The sequence below is a fragment of the Chaetodon trifascialis genome, chromosome 10 (assembly GCF_039877785.1).
Source record: "Chaetodon trifascialis isolate fChaTrf1 chromosome 10, fChaTrf1.hap1, whole genome shotgun sequence".
Lineage (NCBI taxonomy): Eukaryota > Metazoa > Chordata > Actinopteri > Chaetodontiformes > Chaetodontidae > Chaetodon > Chaetodon trifascialis.
Genome location: NC_092065.1, coordinates 14122827 through 14140811, shown reverse-complemented (window position 1 = coordinate 14140811; position 17985 = coordinate 14122827). Strand labels below are relative to the sequence as shown.

Genomic DNA, 17985 nt, shown 5'->3' with positions numbered 1-17985 from the left:
CTTTCCCAGTCTGTTGTTGCCATTGTCCCAACTTGTTTGAAATATGTTGCCGGCATCAAATTCAGAATAAGCACATATTTACAAAAATCAATTAAGTTGATGAGTGAAATATTACATATATTATCTTTGTGCTGTTTTCAATTGAAAATGATCACATTCTGTTTTATTTATGTTTTACACAGCATCTCAATCAAATGAAATGAAAAAGACATAATGTACATAACAATCATTGTTGTAACAATCAAGTCCTTTTTCATAATCTACAGTGTTCTTATTATCTTACCTCCTTTACATTTGGCATGGGATTGAACCCACATTGGTTACAGACAGTGTTTTTGCATACTGTACACGTGTTGTAGTTGGGAGGATCTTTTGAGCCCACATTAAGTTCCAGTTTACAGAGAGGACAGGTAGACTGGCCTGCTTTGGAAATGACTTGTTCTGGTTTCTTCTCCTGTTCTAGTTTCTTGGCAGTGGGGGATTGGGACTCCTTTGCAGCAGGCATTTTGGGAGAAACTGGTGGTGTAGTTTTGGGCTCATCTTGAACTGATGAGGAAATCAAAGTGGATGCAGAACTGAAAATGGAGGAACCAAAACCAAACATCTTCCCAGTCACTGACTCTGCAGGCTTTGCAGCATCGGTCTGACTTTTAGGACCACCAAAACCAAAGAGCCCTCCTGACTCTTTCTGTGTAGCTGCAGTGGCATTTCCCTGCTTTTGTGCAATTTGGCTTGTCTGGTCTGTTTTTTTCTCAGGACCTGTCTTCTGGCTCTCCTGTAGTGTTTTCTGACCAGGAGCTGGGCTGGCCTTTTGGTTACTGTCTGGTTGTTTAGCAGCTTCACCCTTGGAGAGTTGTGCAGCTGGTGTCGATACTTTCCTCTGAGGAGAGCCTGGTGCAGAAGTCTTTCGTAAAGTTGTGTCTTTCTGAGGTTCAGTTCCACCAGCAGCCCGTTTCACCTGGCAGTTTAGACAAAGCCACTCCTTTCCCTTAAGAACACAACAGATAAACAAATTATACAAATACAAGCCTCAATAATAACAAACTATAATGAAAGCTCTAAAGTAAAAAACACACCCAAACAAATAAGAAGAATCTGCTGTTTAGTTGAAGACAGGACTTGATGGGGCATATGTAGTCTCAGTAAAATGGCTTTGACCTTATTTGTGCTTTTGTCAACATCCACTGTCTAAAACAGTATTAAATAAAATTGTATAACAGATGTTAAATGCACTTCAAGCTAAATTTTATCAACTAATTCTATTATCATGAAAGTGCAAAAGTAAGCTTAAGATTTAAGTAAGCTTAAGATAAAAATGTATGCTTCATTGGTTGAAACTATAAATGATAAAATATCCACTTTCACAGAGCGCTTTTTTTTTTTTTTTTTTTTTTTTAAACCCAGTAGTTTAAGCAGTATCACAAGATTATGTAGCCTTGGACTGTCCTTGGCAAGGTAGCCTACTAACTGTGCATTGAATTACAGAGTCAAGTGTCAAACCCTTTGTGTGTCAGATAGCCTGGAACATGCTATGCCTATTTATCCTGTATGTGGTATTCCCTACAAGCCAATCCCCATGAGATGTGTGTGTGTGTGTGTGTGTGTGTGTGTGTGTGTGTGTGTGTGTGTGTGTGTGTGTGTGTGTGTGTGTGTGCGTGCATGTGGTGTGTATGTGCACTTGCATTTTTGCATACAGTTTTTATAGGTATACTATGTAGAAATTGTCACTCACTGTTTGTAAACACAACATTCAAACTTTAAATTCTATATGTAACCATGTATTATGTGTAACATTACTACCTCCCAAAAACCTGTTATTCTTAGCTCTCCTTTTTACTTCAAAGTGCTCTAAGATTAAAGGGAAAGACAGTGACGCTAGAGGTGTGTGGAATTGCTTTTGTATGTCAGGATTTGGTACAATGTTTAGAGACTGGAGACACTGTGATTGGGGTATGGAATGAAAATGAAAAAACTTTTCAACTTCAGCCTAAGGATTATTCTAACAGGTCTGCACAGAAAATGCAAATACTGTTTGGTCTAATTCATATGTTCATATAATTTCATGAGAAGAAAAATATTTCTAAAATATGCCTCCATCATAGGTTGAACTGTACCTTGAAAATAAATGAGTGCTGCTTTGTCATCTGGTTGTGAAATGAGTTATACAATTTGGGAATAACACTCCAAACAATTAAATGAAAGCAGCCACTCTGAACAACAAAAGGGAACTTAACAGCTTCAAAGAGCTTCATTCACAAGTATTATAAGCATGCTGCAGTACTGTATGACACAGAGGCACTGATGTAACAGACATGACCAATCAGATCACTCAGGAAATAACAAAAATTTCCCTCAGAAATTATAAAATTATATAGTGATGTAATGATAGTGTATAGTGATGTTTGAAATCTTCCTTCCTGCCTTTCTTCAGTTCTCCATTCATTCATGCATTTATTAGCTCATCAATATCACATGTGTCTTACCTCTTTCATGTTTGGCATGGGGTTAAATCCACATTGGTTGCACACAGTGCTTTTGCATTCAGTGCAGGTGTTGTAGTTGGGAGGATCCTTTGAACCTATGTTGAGCACCGTGTTACAGAGTGGACAAGCAGATTGGCCTGCTTTGGGAACACTGTGGGAAATTGCTGCTGCAGCCTTTGGAGTCTCTGATGCAGCTTTGTCCACTTTGTCCTGTCCTGCTGGATGGGCCTTTGCTTGCTGGGGTTGCTCTTGTTTCTTGGTCTGCAGTGACTTTTGGACTGCAGGTGACTCCTTTGCAGACTGCATTTTGGGAGAAAGTGGTGGTGTGGTTTTAGGCTCATCCTGAACAGCTGAGGCTATCAAAGTAGATGCAGAACTGAAAATGGAGGAACCAAAACCAAACATCTTCCCAGTCACTGGCTTTGCAGCTTCAGTTTTAGTACCACCAAAGCCAAATAAACCTCCTGATTCCTGCTGGGGAGCAGGGGTGGCACCACTTTGTGTGTGTGCAGTTTTACTAGCCTGGTCTGCCTTTTGAGACCCTGATCTCTGGGTCTCAGGTGTCATTTTCTGAACAGATGCTGGGCTGGCCTGTTTTTGACTTTCTGGCCCTTTAGTAGCTTCACCCTTAGCTGGCGCTTTTGCCGCTGTAGACTGCGTTTTCTGAGGTGAACCTGGTACTGATGTCACTTTTTTGACAGGTGCAGCAGGAGATGGTGTCTGGTTTTGAGTAGCAGTAATGTTTTTGGGCGTGGGCTTTTTCATGGAAGGTCCCAGTGGTTCAGATGTTCCTTGAGCTCTCTGTATCTGGCAGGTAAGACAAAGCCACTCACGCCCCTATCCAAAAAATAAGAAATACATTTTGACAATGGTGAACTACTGAATCCCACAAAGCACAAGAAAGAAATACAACATAAACATGCATTTCACATATAAACATCTAACATATAAACAGCTCAAAAAAATAGTTAAGTGACATTACAAATAACTTGCCATGCTCTTGAATGATTCCTTGTTAATTTTATCTTAATTCAAGACAGGCTGAGAAAGGTGTTGAATATTTAAAAATATGTATTGTAATATACTTATATGTTAATAAATAATATAAAACATTGGAAAATAGAAAAGAAATGATACACAAACAAAATACTAAGCCACAACTTACGTCAGAGTCTGGAGGGCTGAAGCCACACAAGCTGCACACTTCAGTTTTACACTGTGTACAGGTTTTATGGTTCGGTGGTTCCTTGGTATGCATGTTAAGTTCTGTTGTTTTACACACTGGGCAAAGGGACTTGGCTACTGCTTTTGACTGAGTTCCAGCTTTGGTTACACCCGGTGATGAAGACCGTGCCTGTGACAGGCCAGGTGTACCAGGTCCTTTAGGGCCTTGTTGCTGGGGCCCAGGTGTATTCGAGCCCTGCTGCTGGGGAGTAGTCCTGAGGCCTTGCTGTTGCTGCCCTACCTTTGATGAGCCCTGTTGCTCCTGTGACACTTTGGGGGAGCCCTGTTGTTGCTGCCCAATTCTTGGTGACCCCTGCTGTTGCTGTCCTACTTTGGGTGACCCTTGCTGTGAGCCAGTTTTCTGTGACCCAGTCTTTGTGGACTCTTGCAACCCTGCCTTTGCTGGTTCTTGCTGCTGTGCACCAGTCTTAGCAGGTGCTTTTTGCATTCCTGTCTTAGGTGGAACCTGTTGCTGTGATGACACCTTTGGAGATTCTGGCTGTGCTCCGCTTTTAGACAGAATCTGTTGTGGAGCTCCAGGCTTAGGTGAACCGTGAGTAGGATTTTTTTGTGGCTCTCCTTTAAGCTGGGCTTCAGGCTGTGTTCCTGCCTTTGAAGCAGCTTGTTTGTCACCAGGCTTGTTTGGGGCTCCAGCCTGTCCATTCCCATGCAGCTGTGGCGATCCTTGCTTAGGAGAAGGCTGGCTCTTTTGCATAGGGGGGGCCTGGCTTGCTTTTTGGGGTCCCTGCTGCTGTTGAGGGCCTTTTTCAGGACCTGCTCCTGGCTGCTGCTCTCCAGGTGGCTTCCCCCCTTGCTGTGAAGGTGATTTCTGATTTTTATTTGCCTCCCCATCATCTCCAAATAAACCAAACTTATTCACAGCAGAGGACACAGCATTAAGGGGGTTGGCCCCACTAAGGAATTTGGAGGAGAACATAGTGGGGTCTTCGTCCTCCCCCTCCTCTTCGTCGATGTCGTCGTCGTCCTCCTCCTCCTCCTCCTCCTCCTCCTCCTCCTCCTCCTCCTCCTCCTCCTCGCAGGAGCTGGAATCTACAAGACTGTCGGAGTCAGAGCAGGGGCTGTCTCCTCTCTGTCCTGGCTCTCCCGCAGAGGCCTGAGGGGGGGCTGGGGCCGGAGCTGTGGAGAGGGCATCTACAGCCCCACTGCTGCCGCTACTGCTGCTGCTGCTGCTGCTCCCTGGGCTCTCTTCTGGCTCTGCATCTACATCAGGCTTCCTAAATGCATGAGAAAAAGAGAGGAAGTGTGAGATGACAAGGAACAAGACAAGAGGGAGGGATAATGAAAAAGAGCGTGAGAATTTGTTTTTACATTTACAGTATCTGTCTGAGCCAATACATTGTCTAGTAAACAAAACCTGCTGCAACAACACAGCATGAGTAGCATGCAGATGCAGAGGAAACCTAATATCATTCATCCAATGATTCACCATCTAAGGTGGGTTTTTGATTCTCTTTTTACATATTGAGACAAATTTGTAATCAAGTTATCTCTAATAACTCTGCTTAGGAGAGTATTGATGTGTTACATAATACCATGTGGTTAACTGGTCCTGTTTAGAGGGGTGCGTCTTTACCTATATCTGTAAACTGCACATTTTACAGCACTGGAATAGAATTTACTGTCATCGTGGCTGAAACGATTATCATTTGCATAGCAATCGTCGCCTCTACACAGAGAAAGCCATCAATGATCCAGCCTCACTTTGATTCACTCCGCGCCGACTGTTGCTTTCAGGACCATGGACAGGGTCAGAGCCGCTCTGTTGATCACAGCGTACACAAACCCCAGAGATCGCTTTCAGCCAGATATACAATACACAGCAACACCGCTCAGGATACTACAAACCCAATTCAAATGACTCAAAGGTCCAGATTACTATTTTTTCTGCCACTATCAAAGAATTTCTCTGCTATAATCACATCCTCGGTTTTTTCCTCATTCATCACTCAAATGGCACCGAGTGAGAAATCTCGCGCAGGACATGTTTTACAGCAGCAAAGACGAGTAAACACAGGACATCTAGCGCTCTCTCTAGAGAAACTGCAGGCACATCCGGGTAGGGGCCCATCAAATAATGCATGAGAGGTGAATACTTTCCTTTTCAAAAGCAACATTAAATGCAGTACAAGTCTGTGAAGAGTATTTGCCTGTATATATAATCTAAGAGCTGGATTTGAATGTCTACTACGCTCTGCTCACTAGCAGCAGTGCTTCACACAGAAGCGGTGAAGTGGCTCTGGTGTATCCAAAGCGTTTTGTCGAAATGCAAAAGCAGCATGCATTACACAGGACCACGCTAAACCCGATAACATGTTAGTCCGCAGAGTGTACGAGGTGACAGCTCCGTGCTCACGGCTAAGGGGAGTTTAAAAAAAAAAAAAAAAAGACAAAAAGACAAAAAACACATTATCACCTATTTGTGTGCCCTTGACAAGGAGCTTGTTAAGATTTCTGAAGTCTAAATGTTGTACAGTCGTGAATTATTTGAAAGCAGCCTAAATCAGCGAGGAAACCCTGCAAAATCCCTGTCATCTCCCGAAATGCCATCTGTTATCCGCGCCGTGTCCCCCCACTCATCTCCTCCCATCCTGCAGCCGAGCATCCTTCACCCTCCACGGTCACAATGTCAAACAGTGCAGCGCGGTATTCCAGTGAAACCGAAGGGAATTGTACCTTCATTAACAGCAGATCTGACTCCCTATCCTCGACCAAACCTCCTCGGATATCCCCTGTCCGTGTCTGTCTGATCGCCGTGGGATGGAGGGCACAGGGCAGCGGATAGAGAGCGATCAGCATCCACTCCGCCTCCCATTCCAGTGCGCAGGCGCCGCATCTGACAGGTGATCATAATATATATCACGCACGGAAATTGAAATTAAAGGGGACAAGGCGATTTATTTCCGCGGAGTCACGTGTGATCACCGGCGAAGCCCGTAAGATTTACCCTCCTGCATGGCGTGATGCACTTTTTCCTCAGCGGCAGCTGACATATCTGAAATGTCACTGCAGTGATCATGAGTGGTATAGAGAGATAATGTGATTTCAGCTGCAAGTGTGCTGAGCCATGAGAGGAGAATCAGATGTATTCAGTTCACTTTGAATGCCATTTCACATGATCATTTGTACTTTCAATACAAATGATCACCACAATCTATCATGTCCTGTTTTACAGTGTACACTGGACATACATTAACACACAGCACTAATGAGGCACGCTATATTTAATGTATGGATTGATTGTATTGTCTTGTATTTTCTTGAATTTAGTATTCAATGTTCACATCCACATATATCATTCATACATGGAAAGGATATCTCCATCATACGTATCTTAAACATCATCAATCCTTCAACTGAGTCTAAGTACGAGCACACAGCACAGCTCATTACGTCTCAGAATTATCATTAAAATGCCCTTTTATATTTCTTTGTCTTTGTCTGTATAGAAAAAAAAAAAAAACTTTTCCCATATAGACTTGCCTCCAGAGCTGCTACACCATGCAGTATGCTGGATATAAACCACATAGCTTCCAGTTTTGGACATCAGTCAATACGATTGTAAAGCAAATGTCTGGGCATCCACTGTCTACAGACATGTTACTTTATTTAGCGTAAGCAAATACATTCTGGAGTAGACGCCGTCCTTCAATGTGCATCAATTCTTGCAATGTGCATATGCCGTCTAGACATTTCCTCTTGGACCTGAATTAAAGGTTGCATTTTAGTTATAGAATACTTAATAGAGATGTATGTAATAAGAAGTGAGCACCTCTTCAGTCTTTGTAACCTCTCTCCTTTTCCTGTGCTGGCCCTCTTATTTCTTCCACAAAGACTTTTTCTCCAGACCAGATGTGATGCAAAGAGACAATCTGAGCAATCTTATCTTGTGCAGCCGTCAGTGATAACTTAAAAAAAAAAAAAAAAAAAAAACTTGCTGGCTTTCTTTCTTTCTCCTTCCAACTCAAGGCAGATGAATGCTGATACTTCTGTTCAACCGTGAACTGACCATGATCCTTGAAAAGGAAATCCTTAAAAATTGTGCTAAAAAAGCTCATACAGTGTAAATAGCACAGTGTATACTTTTGTGGGTGTTAAAATAAAACATTTGCATTCTACACTTCATTTAACTGATTTCCAAAATGTATTCTAAAGGTTCAGAAATCTTGATTTAAGATCAAGAGGGTAATGCACCACAAAATAGAATAATGAAAAACAATTCTCACCTCTATAGATCACCCATCTGCCATAAGAAAGATAATTCAACAGTAATCTAGAATTTTTGAACAGACACATGCCCCCACACTCACATGCAAATTTACACACCACATACAGTAGCTAAATTCCTATTCAGTATGTTCTAAGCGTGAGTGAGATGTGTGGGACGGATAGAGACCAAGTGGTGTGTGGGCGTGTGGAAGAGTTACGTCATGCGTGATGTGTGAGCAGCACAACCGCTATGGTCTCTTTGGAAAGCACCAGATTTGGCTTCGTTGCAGACACACACACACGCACATACACACACAGGAAACATTCATCAGCACAATCTCCATCTGGGGATATCGGCTGTAGCTTTGCTGTGGGCTCCTAGCTGGGCCGGAAATCCTTTAAGTAATCTTAGACTACTTATATTTACCTCATCGTCACAATCTGATGGTAAAAATAATTTCAGTGGACATAATAAGTGACGATCTTCTTTCTGTTTTTACAGAGTATTAGAACAGAACTTATGCCAATGCATGCCATTACTAAATATTATCTGGTGGGAGATGTAACTGTATATTTTGTACAGATGGATATATGAGAAGAATGCAGAATCCCTTGGCCTGCTACCTTAAAGCACATGCCAGCAAACAAACAAAAAAAATCAGTTCATCATTAATGTTTTTGATGTTGTTAAACTGTTTTCATCCCACTCCACAAGTGAGTCGTGTTTGTCAGTCAACAACATTATGTAAGACAGTAAGACAGCAGGCAATCACCAGATGCGCTACCATCATGTTCTTTTCTTTTGATCTCTCCCCGCTTGTCAGTTTAAATGCAATAACTACAATCTCCACTGTCACCATCCTTTTTTCTCCCACGCACTCTCTGATAATGCCAGGCTGGACTTAAATCCCGCACTCACACAGCTGAAGCATCACAGACTTTAACAGCATCACTCATTCGTAAAGACAGACCCCAATATGAATCGGATGCTTCTGTGTGTATTGAGGAGTGAAAAGAATTCAAGCTGCTCATGGGGAACATTTTGGAAAGCTTGAGTATTAAAACATGTTTCACCTGCGGGTTTCTTTGTCTGGCTTTACCACATGTGTCGTGAGTAAATTTACATGAGGGACTGAGATAAAAAATCCTTTCGAAGGTCTTTTTATTATCTTTCTTTTTACTATCCTTTTCCATTCAAGCAGATTCCCAAGAAAACAGACAGAATTCTCAGCAGGAATTTCAAAAGATGAACAGCAACAGTTGCTCTGCTTCCCTCTGTGTGGTGTGATTTAGCAGCCCAACTGGGACACAAGGCCCGCATTTATTTTACTAGAAGCTTGTAGTGATATGCTTCTTTCCACATCCTTTCAAGTGACACAGTTTCTTCTGTTAAGCTATACATTTAGCATCCACATCAAGAAAAGGCAGACCTTGACATAATGGTTGAATATTAATGATGAGGAGTGTTACCAAACAGTGTTAGCTGTCCAATGACAGGCCTGAGGGCTTCTCTAAGACCTTGTATGTTTCCAGTTTACATTCAAATGAAGCACAAAGGAACTCTAGTACACGCTGTATAGCTGAAATTGAAAGCTGATCTCCATGAGAAGACACCTATCCTGTTCAAGGTTCGGGTGTCTGAAGCCTATAGGGAGTGAGGTGGGCTATAACCTGGACAGGTCACCAGTCCCTCACAGGGCACATACAGACAAATACATTCACACCTACAGACCTTTAAGAAGTTGAGTTTGCAGTGCACCTAACCTGCAAGACTGTGGGAGGAAAATCTTGTGGGTTTGAACCCAGGACCTGCTTGCTAACAGTGCATACCATCAAGTCATTTTGCTGCCAAGAGACAATCCCAGACTCCATTAATGCTAGCTATTAATGTACTTATATCTGATTTACATTTTCCAAACATTAATGTAGACATGGGGCAAGTCCTGCCTCACATTTGACCATTTGCCACTGTGGTTCTCCTCTCTGTGAGCATTGCCTTTCTGCTCACTCAGGCATACACCATTAGAAAGACATCACATTAAACCAGCATTTGTATTCTTCTCTGTACAGCCGAGCCCAATCCCAGCACCCACACACCCATCTCTCTCTCTGTCTCTCTCTCTCTCTCTCTCTCTCTCTCTCTATTTCGCTAGCTGGCTCTCTCGTGCACAAACACATTCAAACAAACAGAGCTCAGAAGCAGTACTTATCTCGCTCTCATTTTAATTAAGCCGACACACTGGAGCATAATGCTGCCGAGCAGTTTCCAACTCCCTCAGCTGTAATTCCCATGGATGAGACTGCAGCTTCCACAACAACAACAGCCAAACAGTCACTTACAAATGTCTTTTTTAAAGTATTTTGGTACTAGTTTGCAAAAAGACACACCTGTGGCGCTGACCCTTGAGGAAGGCAAAGCAGTTTTTTCCCGGCATGGTTTTCTCTGGAGCAGGGCCGGAGCAGTGTGGAGCGGTAACCTGCATGGAGGTGTATGGTTGTCCTCTCTAGGTCTCTAGGTCTCTGCGCCTGTGTGTTTGGCAGGGTCACCATGTAATCTATACAGTAACTTGATCACACACACTTTGCCAGTGTCATTAAATTTACATATCTGCCCCGAGGAGGGGAAAAATATGGACTGACAACACTACTCTCTAGGTGGAAGCAAAACACTGGTTGAATGCACCAAAACGATAAAACAGAATAGCTGACTTTTGATAAACCGGGTTTCAGCTATTACTTCTACATTTAAGAGAAGGTGGAGCTTGTGTAATGAGATCTGCTGTTTTGTTTGTATGGTATGATTAAGACAATATGAAGAGCAATATATTGACTTTGATTGTTTTTAATTGGCACTTAAATAACATGAAGTAAAGTGTCCAGGAGAAAAACAAGTTTGTTCATCATGGGTCCTTTTTTCGATTGGACACCTGGTCATTCATAGACGGATTCAATCCAGTACTTGTCACACATTATAAACGTTCCAACAACGTAATTGACTGACTGATAACTTAATTGTGTTAGAATGCGCATGATACGCAGGTAGAGTTACCAAGCCTTGGCAGTCTGCTGTGTCACATGGGAGCATGGTTTCTGCTTTGCTTCCTCCCTTCCTCACTCAGCATCATGCTGGAACACTTCATAAGTCTCTAAAGCCACCCAGCCTTTTTTCCTGACCAGTGACCACTGCTATCTGCCTACTAAAAATACTCTTAAAGAAACAGTGTCCCCAAGACATCAGTGCATGCTTATCGCTACTTCCTCTATCCTTATCTCACTTTTCCCACCAGCCCCTCCCTCTGCTGCCATGTCATGGGAGAATTCGAAGGATAGCTCAGTTCACGCCCCCAAACCCTGCAAATCAGTGAGCAGGGAATCACAGCTGATCAGAGTCAGGCTGGAAAGGGAGAGAAGGATGGGAGAGAATGAAAATAGAAAAGAGTCTGTAGGATAAAAATATATCTAGTCTGAGAATGGAAATGAGGACACGAAATTGATAAATGCCATAAAGATAAGAGAATCAAAAGCAGATGTGAGATCAGGAATGGAGTTGACAAGAAGTCTCAATGATGCTTTAAATAGAAAAGGAAGGTAGACACGAATGTAAGCTTTTCTTAGAACTGGCAAATGCCTCGACTTCAAAGTCCTCACTATCTTTCTTGCATCAGACATATCTAATATTTGTGCGGTAGCTTCTGTTATGTAAAATAAACGGAAATTGTACACATCCACACTGTCTTCTTCCTTTTTATAGCAGGGGAAGTCTGTGGAGTCCAAATTTTAACCATGTGACAAAAAAAAACCGACCAAATGTATTCACCCAACCACTGAATAGACAGAAACTACATGTATAATGATTGTCCGCCCGCAGTGCGAGGTGTATTGCTGTTTGGTGAACAGAGTTGTTTGCTGTTTGGCAGAGAGATGGACATCAGAATGTCTGTAGAGGTCTAGACAGTAGGCTGTATATAATTGAAGAGGTGTAAAAGAAGATGGGGTTTTAGACTACCTGAAGACTCCTGCCTACCCAGTGTACAGTGTCAGAGGCTAACTTTATTCAGGTAGAAGGAAGATACTGTGCTCACAGTGCATATTTTCCTTTCCACAAAGTTCATATTTCAAATTAAATGGTATTGTTACTAAAGGTTAACAGGCATGCACTTTTCCTATATTCACCTTCTCATTTCTAGGTCAGTGTGAGCAATGATTTATGAACCAGCTCATTTAGGCTGATATCTTACACTTTTCACACTTCTCAAGTCTACTTAGCATTTAGCATGTTACAAACAAACACAATTGACATGGTGTTTACCACTTGAATGCTTCTGTTCAATTCACAACAGCTTGAAAAATACTTGCAAAGGCTTGAAACTTGCTTTAGTCTATCAAGAAGAACACCAAGTGTGATTGTTCTGTTGTCAGAGATTTGTTACCCTCCTACGTTAAACTATGCTAATGCAGTTAAAAGTGCACATTTGTTTGGATAGTGTGCACTGCAGTGCTACACAGAAAAAAAATCACACGAGCCTGTAATAAATTGGCTAAAACATCCAGAAATACTGGTACATTCCTCTAAGTGTGGCATGCTACAAATAGTGTGGCAGAGATTAATATGAATGAATGGGCAAGTGCAGTTGTAATTGCTCAATTTCTGGACATTTGTCTTTCACTCTCTCTTAGTATTCCTCTCTTGCCACTTGAAAGCTACTGGTGAAAAAGAGAAGATGACCTTGCATGTGTGCATGACAGTGTGTCCTAATGATTTCCAAGATGGAGAGCATGGAGAGTAGGAGGCATCGCTTTCTGGTGTGCTTTTCATCATGAGTTATGCAGAATACTCTAATATCACCTTCACTGGCACCTGCTTGGCATAAGACTGAGGCACAGCAAAGAAACTGCACCACTTGGTGTGTGTGTGTGTACGTATGTGTATGCCTGCATGTGTGTGTATGTGTGCGATTGAGTATGCACACTGTACTCAACCTGCCCAGAGAGAGGATCCATTCGCTCATCAAATATTCACCACCAACCACAGGCTCCCAGCTGCCTGCTGCTATAATGCACACACATTGCCGTGTTATTGGTGCCTGATGTATTCACTGAAAACAGTGCCCCATAAAATCTTTGAACAGTCCATTTTGAGGATCATTTTTCAAGTTTATGCAGCTCAGTTTCAAGTGTAACTGCCATGCACCCACACCTGGACACAGCAAATCTCCCACTTGAGTGCAAGCAGGCTGGGTTGCTAAATTGTGAGTACAAAGTCAATGCTCTCCCAGAGTCTCTTGCAGCTGTTTGCATAATATAATGCCATCGTGTGCATGTCACGTTTGTCTGTTAAAATAGGTATTATTATCAATCAATACAATCTCAAAGATATAAAAAGAGTTTGATATACAGATATATAACCAAGGTAGAAAAACTAGGGCACATGTATGCATTTGCTCTGCTTCCATCAAATGCATGCATTCATAAATGCCGTTGAAATGAGAAAAAAATGTATGTGACTTGAAACTCATGTCTACTGACCAGAATTCCATAGAAATGAAAACTTTTGGTGATGTGCAATGACTGCACAGATACACAGATAGCCTAAAATGCTTGAGATATTACAGCGGAAGGCAGAAATACAAATAGCACATTGCCTTTGTAGAGTAAGGAACAGTAAGTAAAGCAGTGATGTTGCTCACTGCATTTCACATCATCGTGTGCATGAAAAATCATGTGCAAATTAAATTTTGTTACAAAATTATAAATACAGTATTTTAGATTAGTTGCAAATGCTCTCTCAGAATGAATGAGCCTAGTACAACAATGACAGAATACAGAAAAGCATACCCTCCTTTATAGATACTGAGCCATAACTGACCTGATATGCAAAAACAGGCAGCACGACTGAAAGAGTTTATTTTCAATGTCAGAGAATTTGTAATAGGCTACAGACAAAGATACACATTATACAGTATCTTATACCTTTGTAATAGCAGCATTCCATTGGAGGAATTAATTTCATAGTTGACTTGTTTGTGTTATCATGAAATGCTGTCAGCTCAGACTGGTGCTGCACATACAATTGCTTTGGTTGAGGGACAGTGAGAAAAAGTAATTCAAGCAAATCTTTAAAAACACTTTAATACATACAGGCATAACCGGTTTGTAAGGATATTATTTGCAAATGCAGACATTTGATGAAGTCTTTTTATGCACCGCTGAGGCAGATAATGCAAAATTAGATTGTGTTTGACAGTCTTTTCTACGGTAGTCGTTTATGTAGCAAAAACTGAGCGGTAAAAGCAAAGCTGAGAGTTAATCAGTGGTGTATTTGAGTCAAATCTACCTTAATCACTGACAAAGTATAAGTGTTCTACAAGATGCTTTGAAGAATGTCCCTGAAAATGTCATAAGGGATGAACAATCTGCTTAATGCTTTTAATTAGATCACTCATATAAATCCTTATTTTTTCTGTGGGAGAAATTCTGCCTTTGCTGTTGGAACATCTATCGGTACCTTGCAGCCTTAGGCAGTGTCTCCAAATTCAGCTTTGAGTTAGGGAGCTTGGCAAATTCAGCGTTGGATAAAATGTAGCCTCATGCTTTGTTTTTCTCATCTCTTATCTCCTCTCTACAGCGGGTCAAAGCTATACAGACATGTTCATCAAAATATCACTGTCCTTGTCAAGTTACTTTTTGATTATTATTTTTTGATTTTGAAGACAGACAGAAAGATGTCCAAATACCTTCGACATTCCCTTTTGCTCTCACGGTTAGTTCCATTCATTGACTGAAAAAATTAAGTCCACACATACAAATAAATATAGACACACTAAGAGAGAGACAGAATATCAAATTAGGTGTATTGATAAGATGAGTAGAGCAGCTCAGTCATCACCCGACCCTCTCCAGTAAAGGCAAATACGCTGGTTCCCTTCGAGACCTTGAATATTCAATACATGCTTTTCTTCAGCTATAAAAATCTTTTGGGATTTCCAGTAATAGCATAGAGGTGTTCTTGTTACTACGTTGCATGAGTTCAGAGCTCAAAGCATCCATATTTCATATGGCTGTATAATATAATCATGCTTTTGAAAGTGATCCTCCAGTGAAACCACAGAATGTGTGTTGTGGTGTAGCCTTCTCTGCCCAGTGCTGCACTTTCTGATTTCTGCTCTTCCTATTTTTCCGAAACACGTAGAGTCAATGTGGTGTGTTGATTGACTGCACGTGCTTTTTGTTGTTGAACAGCCTCGGCCAGCTGTCGGAGCTGCCACAGAGCAAAGGTCAGAGTGATGTAATGAGAAAGATGCAGGGATAAAGAGGTGGATTAGAGGAGAGAACAACCCCCACAGGGACACAAATGTAGTGATTACACCCAGATTAATGACACAGCGTTCATGCGTCACACATTCATGGCATCTGCATAACTTCCATCCATCCAAATGAAAGTTGCACAGATGGATTTCTATTCAGACATTCTGTTGGAAATGCGTTCCAAAAAACAAAAACTCATGACAATGACAACAAACTGTTGTTATTTTTTAGCTGTGATAAACAGCATTACTAATTTATACCTGTCTACACGTTTGCTTTCACTGCGTTTTAGGGATTCTGTGTTTCTCACTGGCATCAGGCACCCGTCCCACTTCTCTTGGCAGACTTAGAGTTAAGGTTGCAGGATAAGGCAGCGATATAATTCAAAGACATTTTGGTCTCATGAGAGGAAAAACCCAAAGGTGAGGAGAGTGCAGAGCTTAACATCACACACGTCCCCGGGTACAAGTTCCTCGGTTCTTCCCTTTTTCTCTGTTTCCTTGTCACTGCTTCACTCACTTCACACTTTCTCTCTCACTGACTCACTCTCTCTTCTCTGCTTTCCCCTGGCTATCAGCAGTAGGAAAAAGCCAGATGATCTACGCCTCCCATCTTTCTCACTCCCTCGCCTGCTTTCTATGCCTCTTGTGTGTTGTGAGGTATGTGAGCAGTGGGAAACATCACAGGATGATGGGTGGTAGGCATCTTTTATACATGCAGGGGATATCATGGAGTGGCTCGTGCACACGTGCAGCCCAGTGAATCATGTTGAATGAATGGGCAGAATTTTTATTAAGTTGTGTGGGTTCCGTGTGCTTTTGGAAGGTAAATGTGGGACACAAATAGACATGAGCCCAAAATTATTTTTAGCTTGGGGTCAGTCCAACCTCTCTTTGTGCTGGTTGTTGAATGTACTGAGTGCTGAGTGGAAAAAAATGTACCTCAGTGACAGCTGTGTCAGTGAGATAACACACAGTACATGTTGACACACTGCTTGTGTGTACAGTGTGTTGATGTCTATATTATATCAGATTCCCTGTATTTTGTCTGTGTGTGTGTGTGTGTGTGTGTGTGTGTGTGTGTGTGTGTGTGTGTGTGTGCGATGATCATGTTTATTGCTAACAAATGTAAACCTCGCTTCAAACTGCAGCCTCTGTCCAAACCTTATATGCAGGACAAGCTACTGCCTGTGCCACAACTGATAGTAGTTCTTCTTTGCTTATCGGATGACTTTCGATATGGAGAGTATTGTATTTGATGTATAACCTTAACTTGTCACACCTATGTGCCAAGATCTAGAGATCGAAATGAAGGCATACTCTGTCTGAACACATACAACAATACTAAAAATGATTCTAAAATGTCATAGATGTGAGCAAATGCAACACAGTGAATTTTCTGAAATATGAAAACCACTGCAGTGCAACAGCATCGCTGTCGTGACGATCTATATGAATGCTGAGAAGCTACATCCAGAATATGAACAACAATTTATTTCTCCATGGATTTAATCTATTCTTCGAGGTCATGATGAAAGAAAAAAGGGAGACTTAATGAAGTAAAAATGAAGTGAATGTTATGACAGCAAGAGACATTTTGCCATGGGGGTGTACTTGAGATGTATTTATGAGGTTTAGCTTTGCATGTCACTGATAAATCTAAATCAGAGGAAGGAGAGAGGGAGAGAGAGAGAGCTATCTGTTCATATCAGCCTGGCTTTCATCCTCGCTTACACAGACATACGCATAAAGACTTGTATGCAAACGTATCAAAAACATGTACACATGCAGTATACTGTATGTGGCGACAGCATGAGGAGTGTTTACTAGCTGTAGAAGCTTGTTTGCTGTTCATCCAGTGTTAATTTTCCACTGCCTCATAACCTCTCCTTGCCTCTGACATTTTAACTTGTAATATAGTGTTCTGGTGCATTGGCTCCTGATAGAAACTGCGCTGTGTGGGGACAACAAAAACCTGCAAGAAGGAGGGACAGGGATGCCAGTAGAGAAACAGGATACGCGTGGTCATCTTCACACAGTGACAGAAACATGAACAGCAGCTTGTTTATTGTGTGGCCTTTGGCCTTTTGCTCCTTTTGTACATCAATAAATTGATTTATAGCACTTCATTACATTAAACGTCACCTCTTGAACCTTGAAATGTATGATTTGGGACAAATATGTGCAGCTACAGATTCAAGAATGCATTCCCAAAGATGCTCAGATGGCATCTATCAGGGGGGTCAGGAGCTTCACCCAGCAGGCAAACGCCAACTTTGGTCCCAAAGAAAAAGAAGGCAGCTTAACTAAGAGGGCCAGTCTCATACATTAGAGTGTGATGTATGAGTTGCTACAGGGACCATTGGCTAGAGGGGCCCAGGGGCCAGAGTAACAGTGTTAAAACTTGACAGAGAGAGGAGAGGGAGCTTTGATGAGGAGGGGAGCTGAACTGGTTCAGAGCCTGTTGCTATGGTAGCCATGTGGAATAAATCAGCAGCATGAATTGCATTCTCAAATGCCTTCAGCACCCTGCCGACTCAGGTAGACCCAGACAGAATTTGAATGAGTACGGCGTCCCAGTGTATCCCAGCTCACTGTGAAACAAAATCATAACCAGTCTTTACTGGTTGTACTAGATTCTGGGTTTCATCATCATAGGGCACATTCCACAATATTAGCAAGCAAAGCAACTTGTTTTACATCATGTTTATTTGCCTGCTGAAATTAAAAACACAACGTTTCATAAT

General features: G+C 41.8%; 1 protein-coding gene across 1 annotated transcript in view; it reads right to left on the bottom strand.

Annotated features, from left to right (window-relative positions):
* Nucleotides 1–6561, bottom strand: part of pclob (piccolo presynaptic cytomatrix protein b) — a 58089-nt gene extending 51528 nt beyond the window's left edge. Inside the window, exons 1-5 of the mRNA XM_070971920.1 lie at nucleotides 6443–6561; nucleotides 3979–4942; nucleotides 3649–3948; nucleotides 2484–3320; nucleotides 284–988 (exon numbers count right to left, since the gene is read on the bottom strand). Coding sequence (XP_070828021.1) covers nucleotides 284–988; nucleotides 2484–3320; nucleotides 3649–3948; nucleotides 3979–4942; nucleotides 6443–6561 — 2925 coding nt within the window. The remainder of the gene's footprint in view (nucleotides 1–283; nucleotides 989–2483; nucleotides 3321–3648; nucleotides 3949–3978; nucleotides 4943–6442) is intronic.
* Between the last annotated feature and the right edge of the window lie 11424 nt (nucleotides 6562–17985).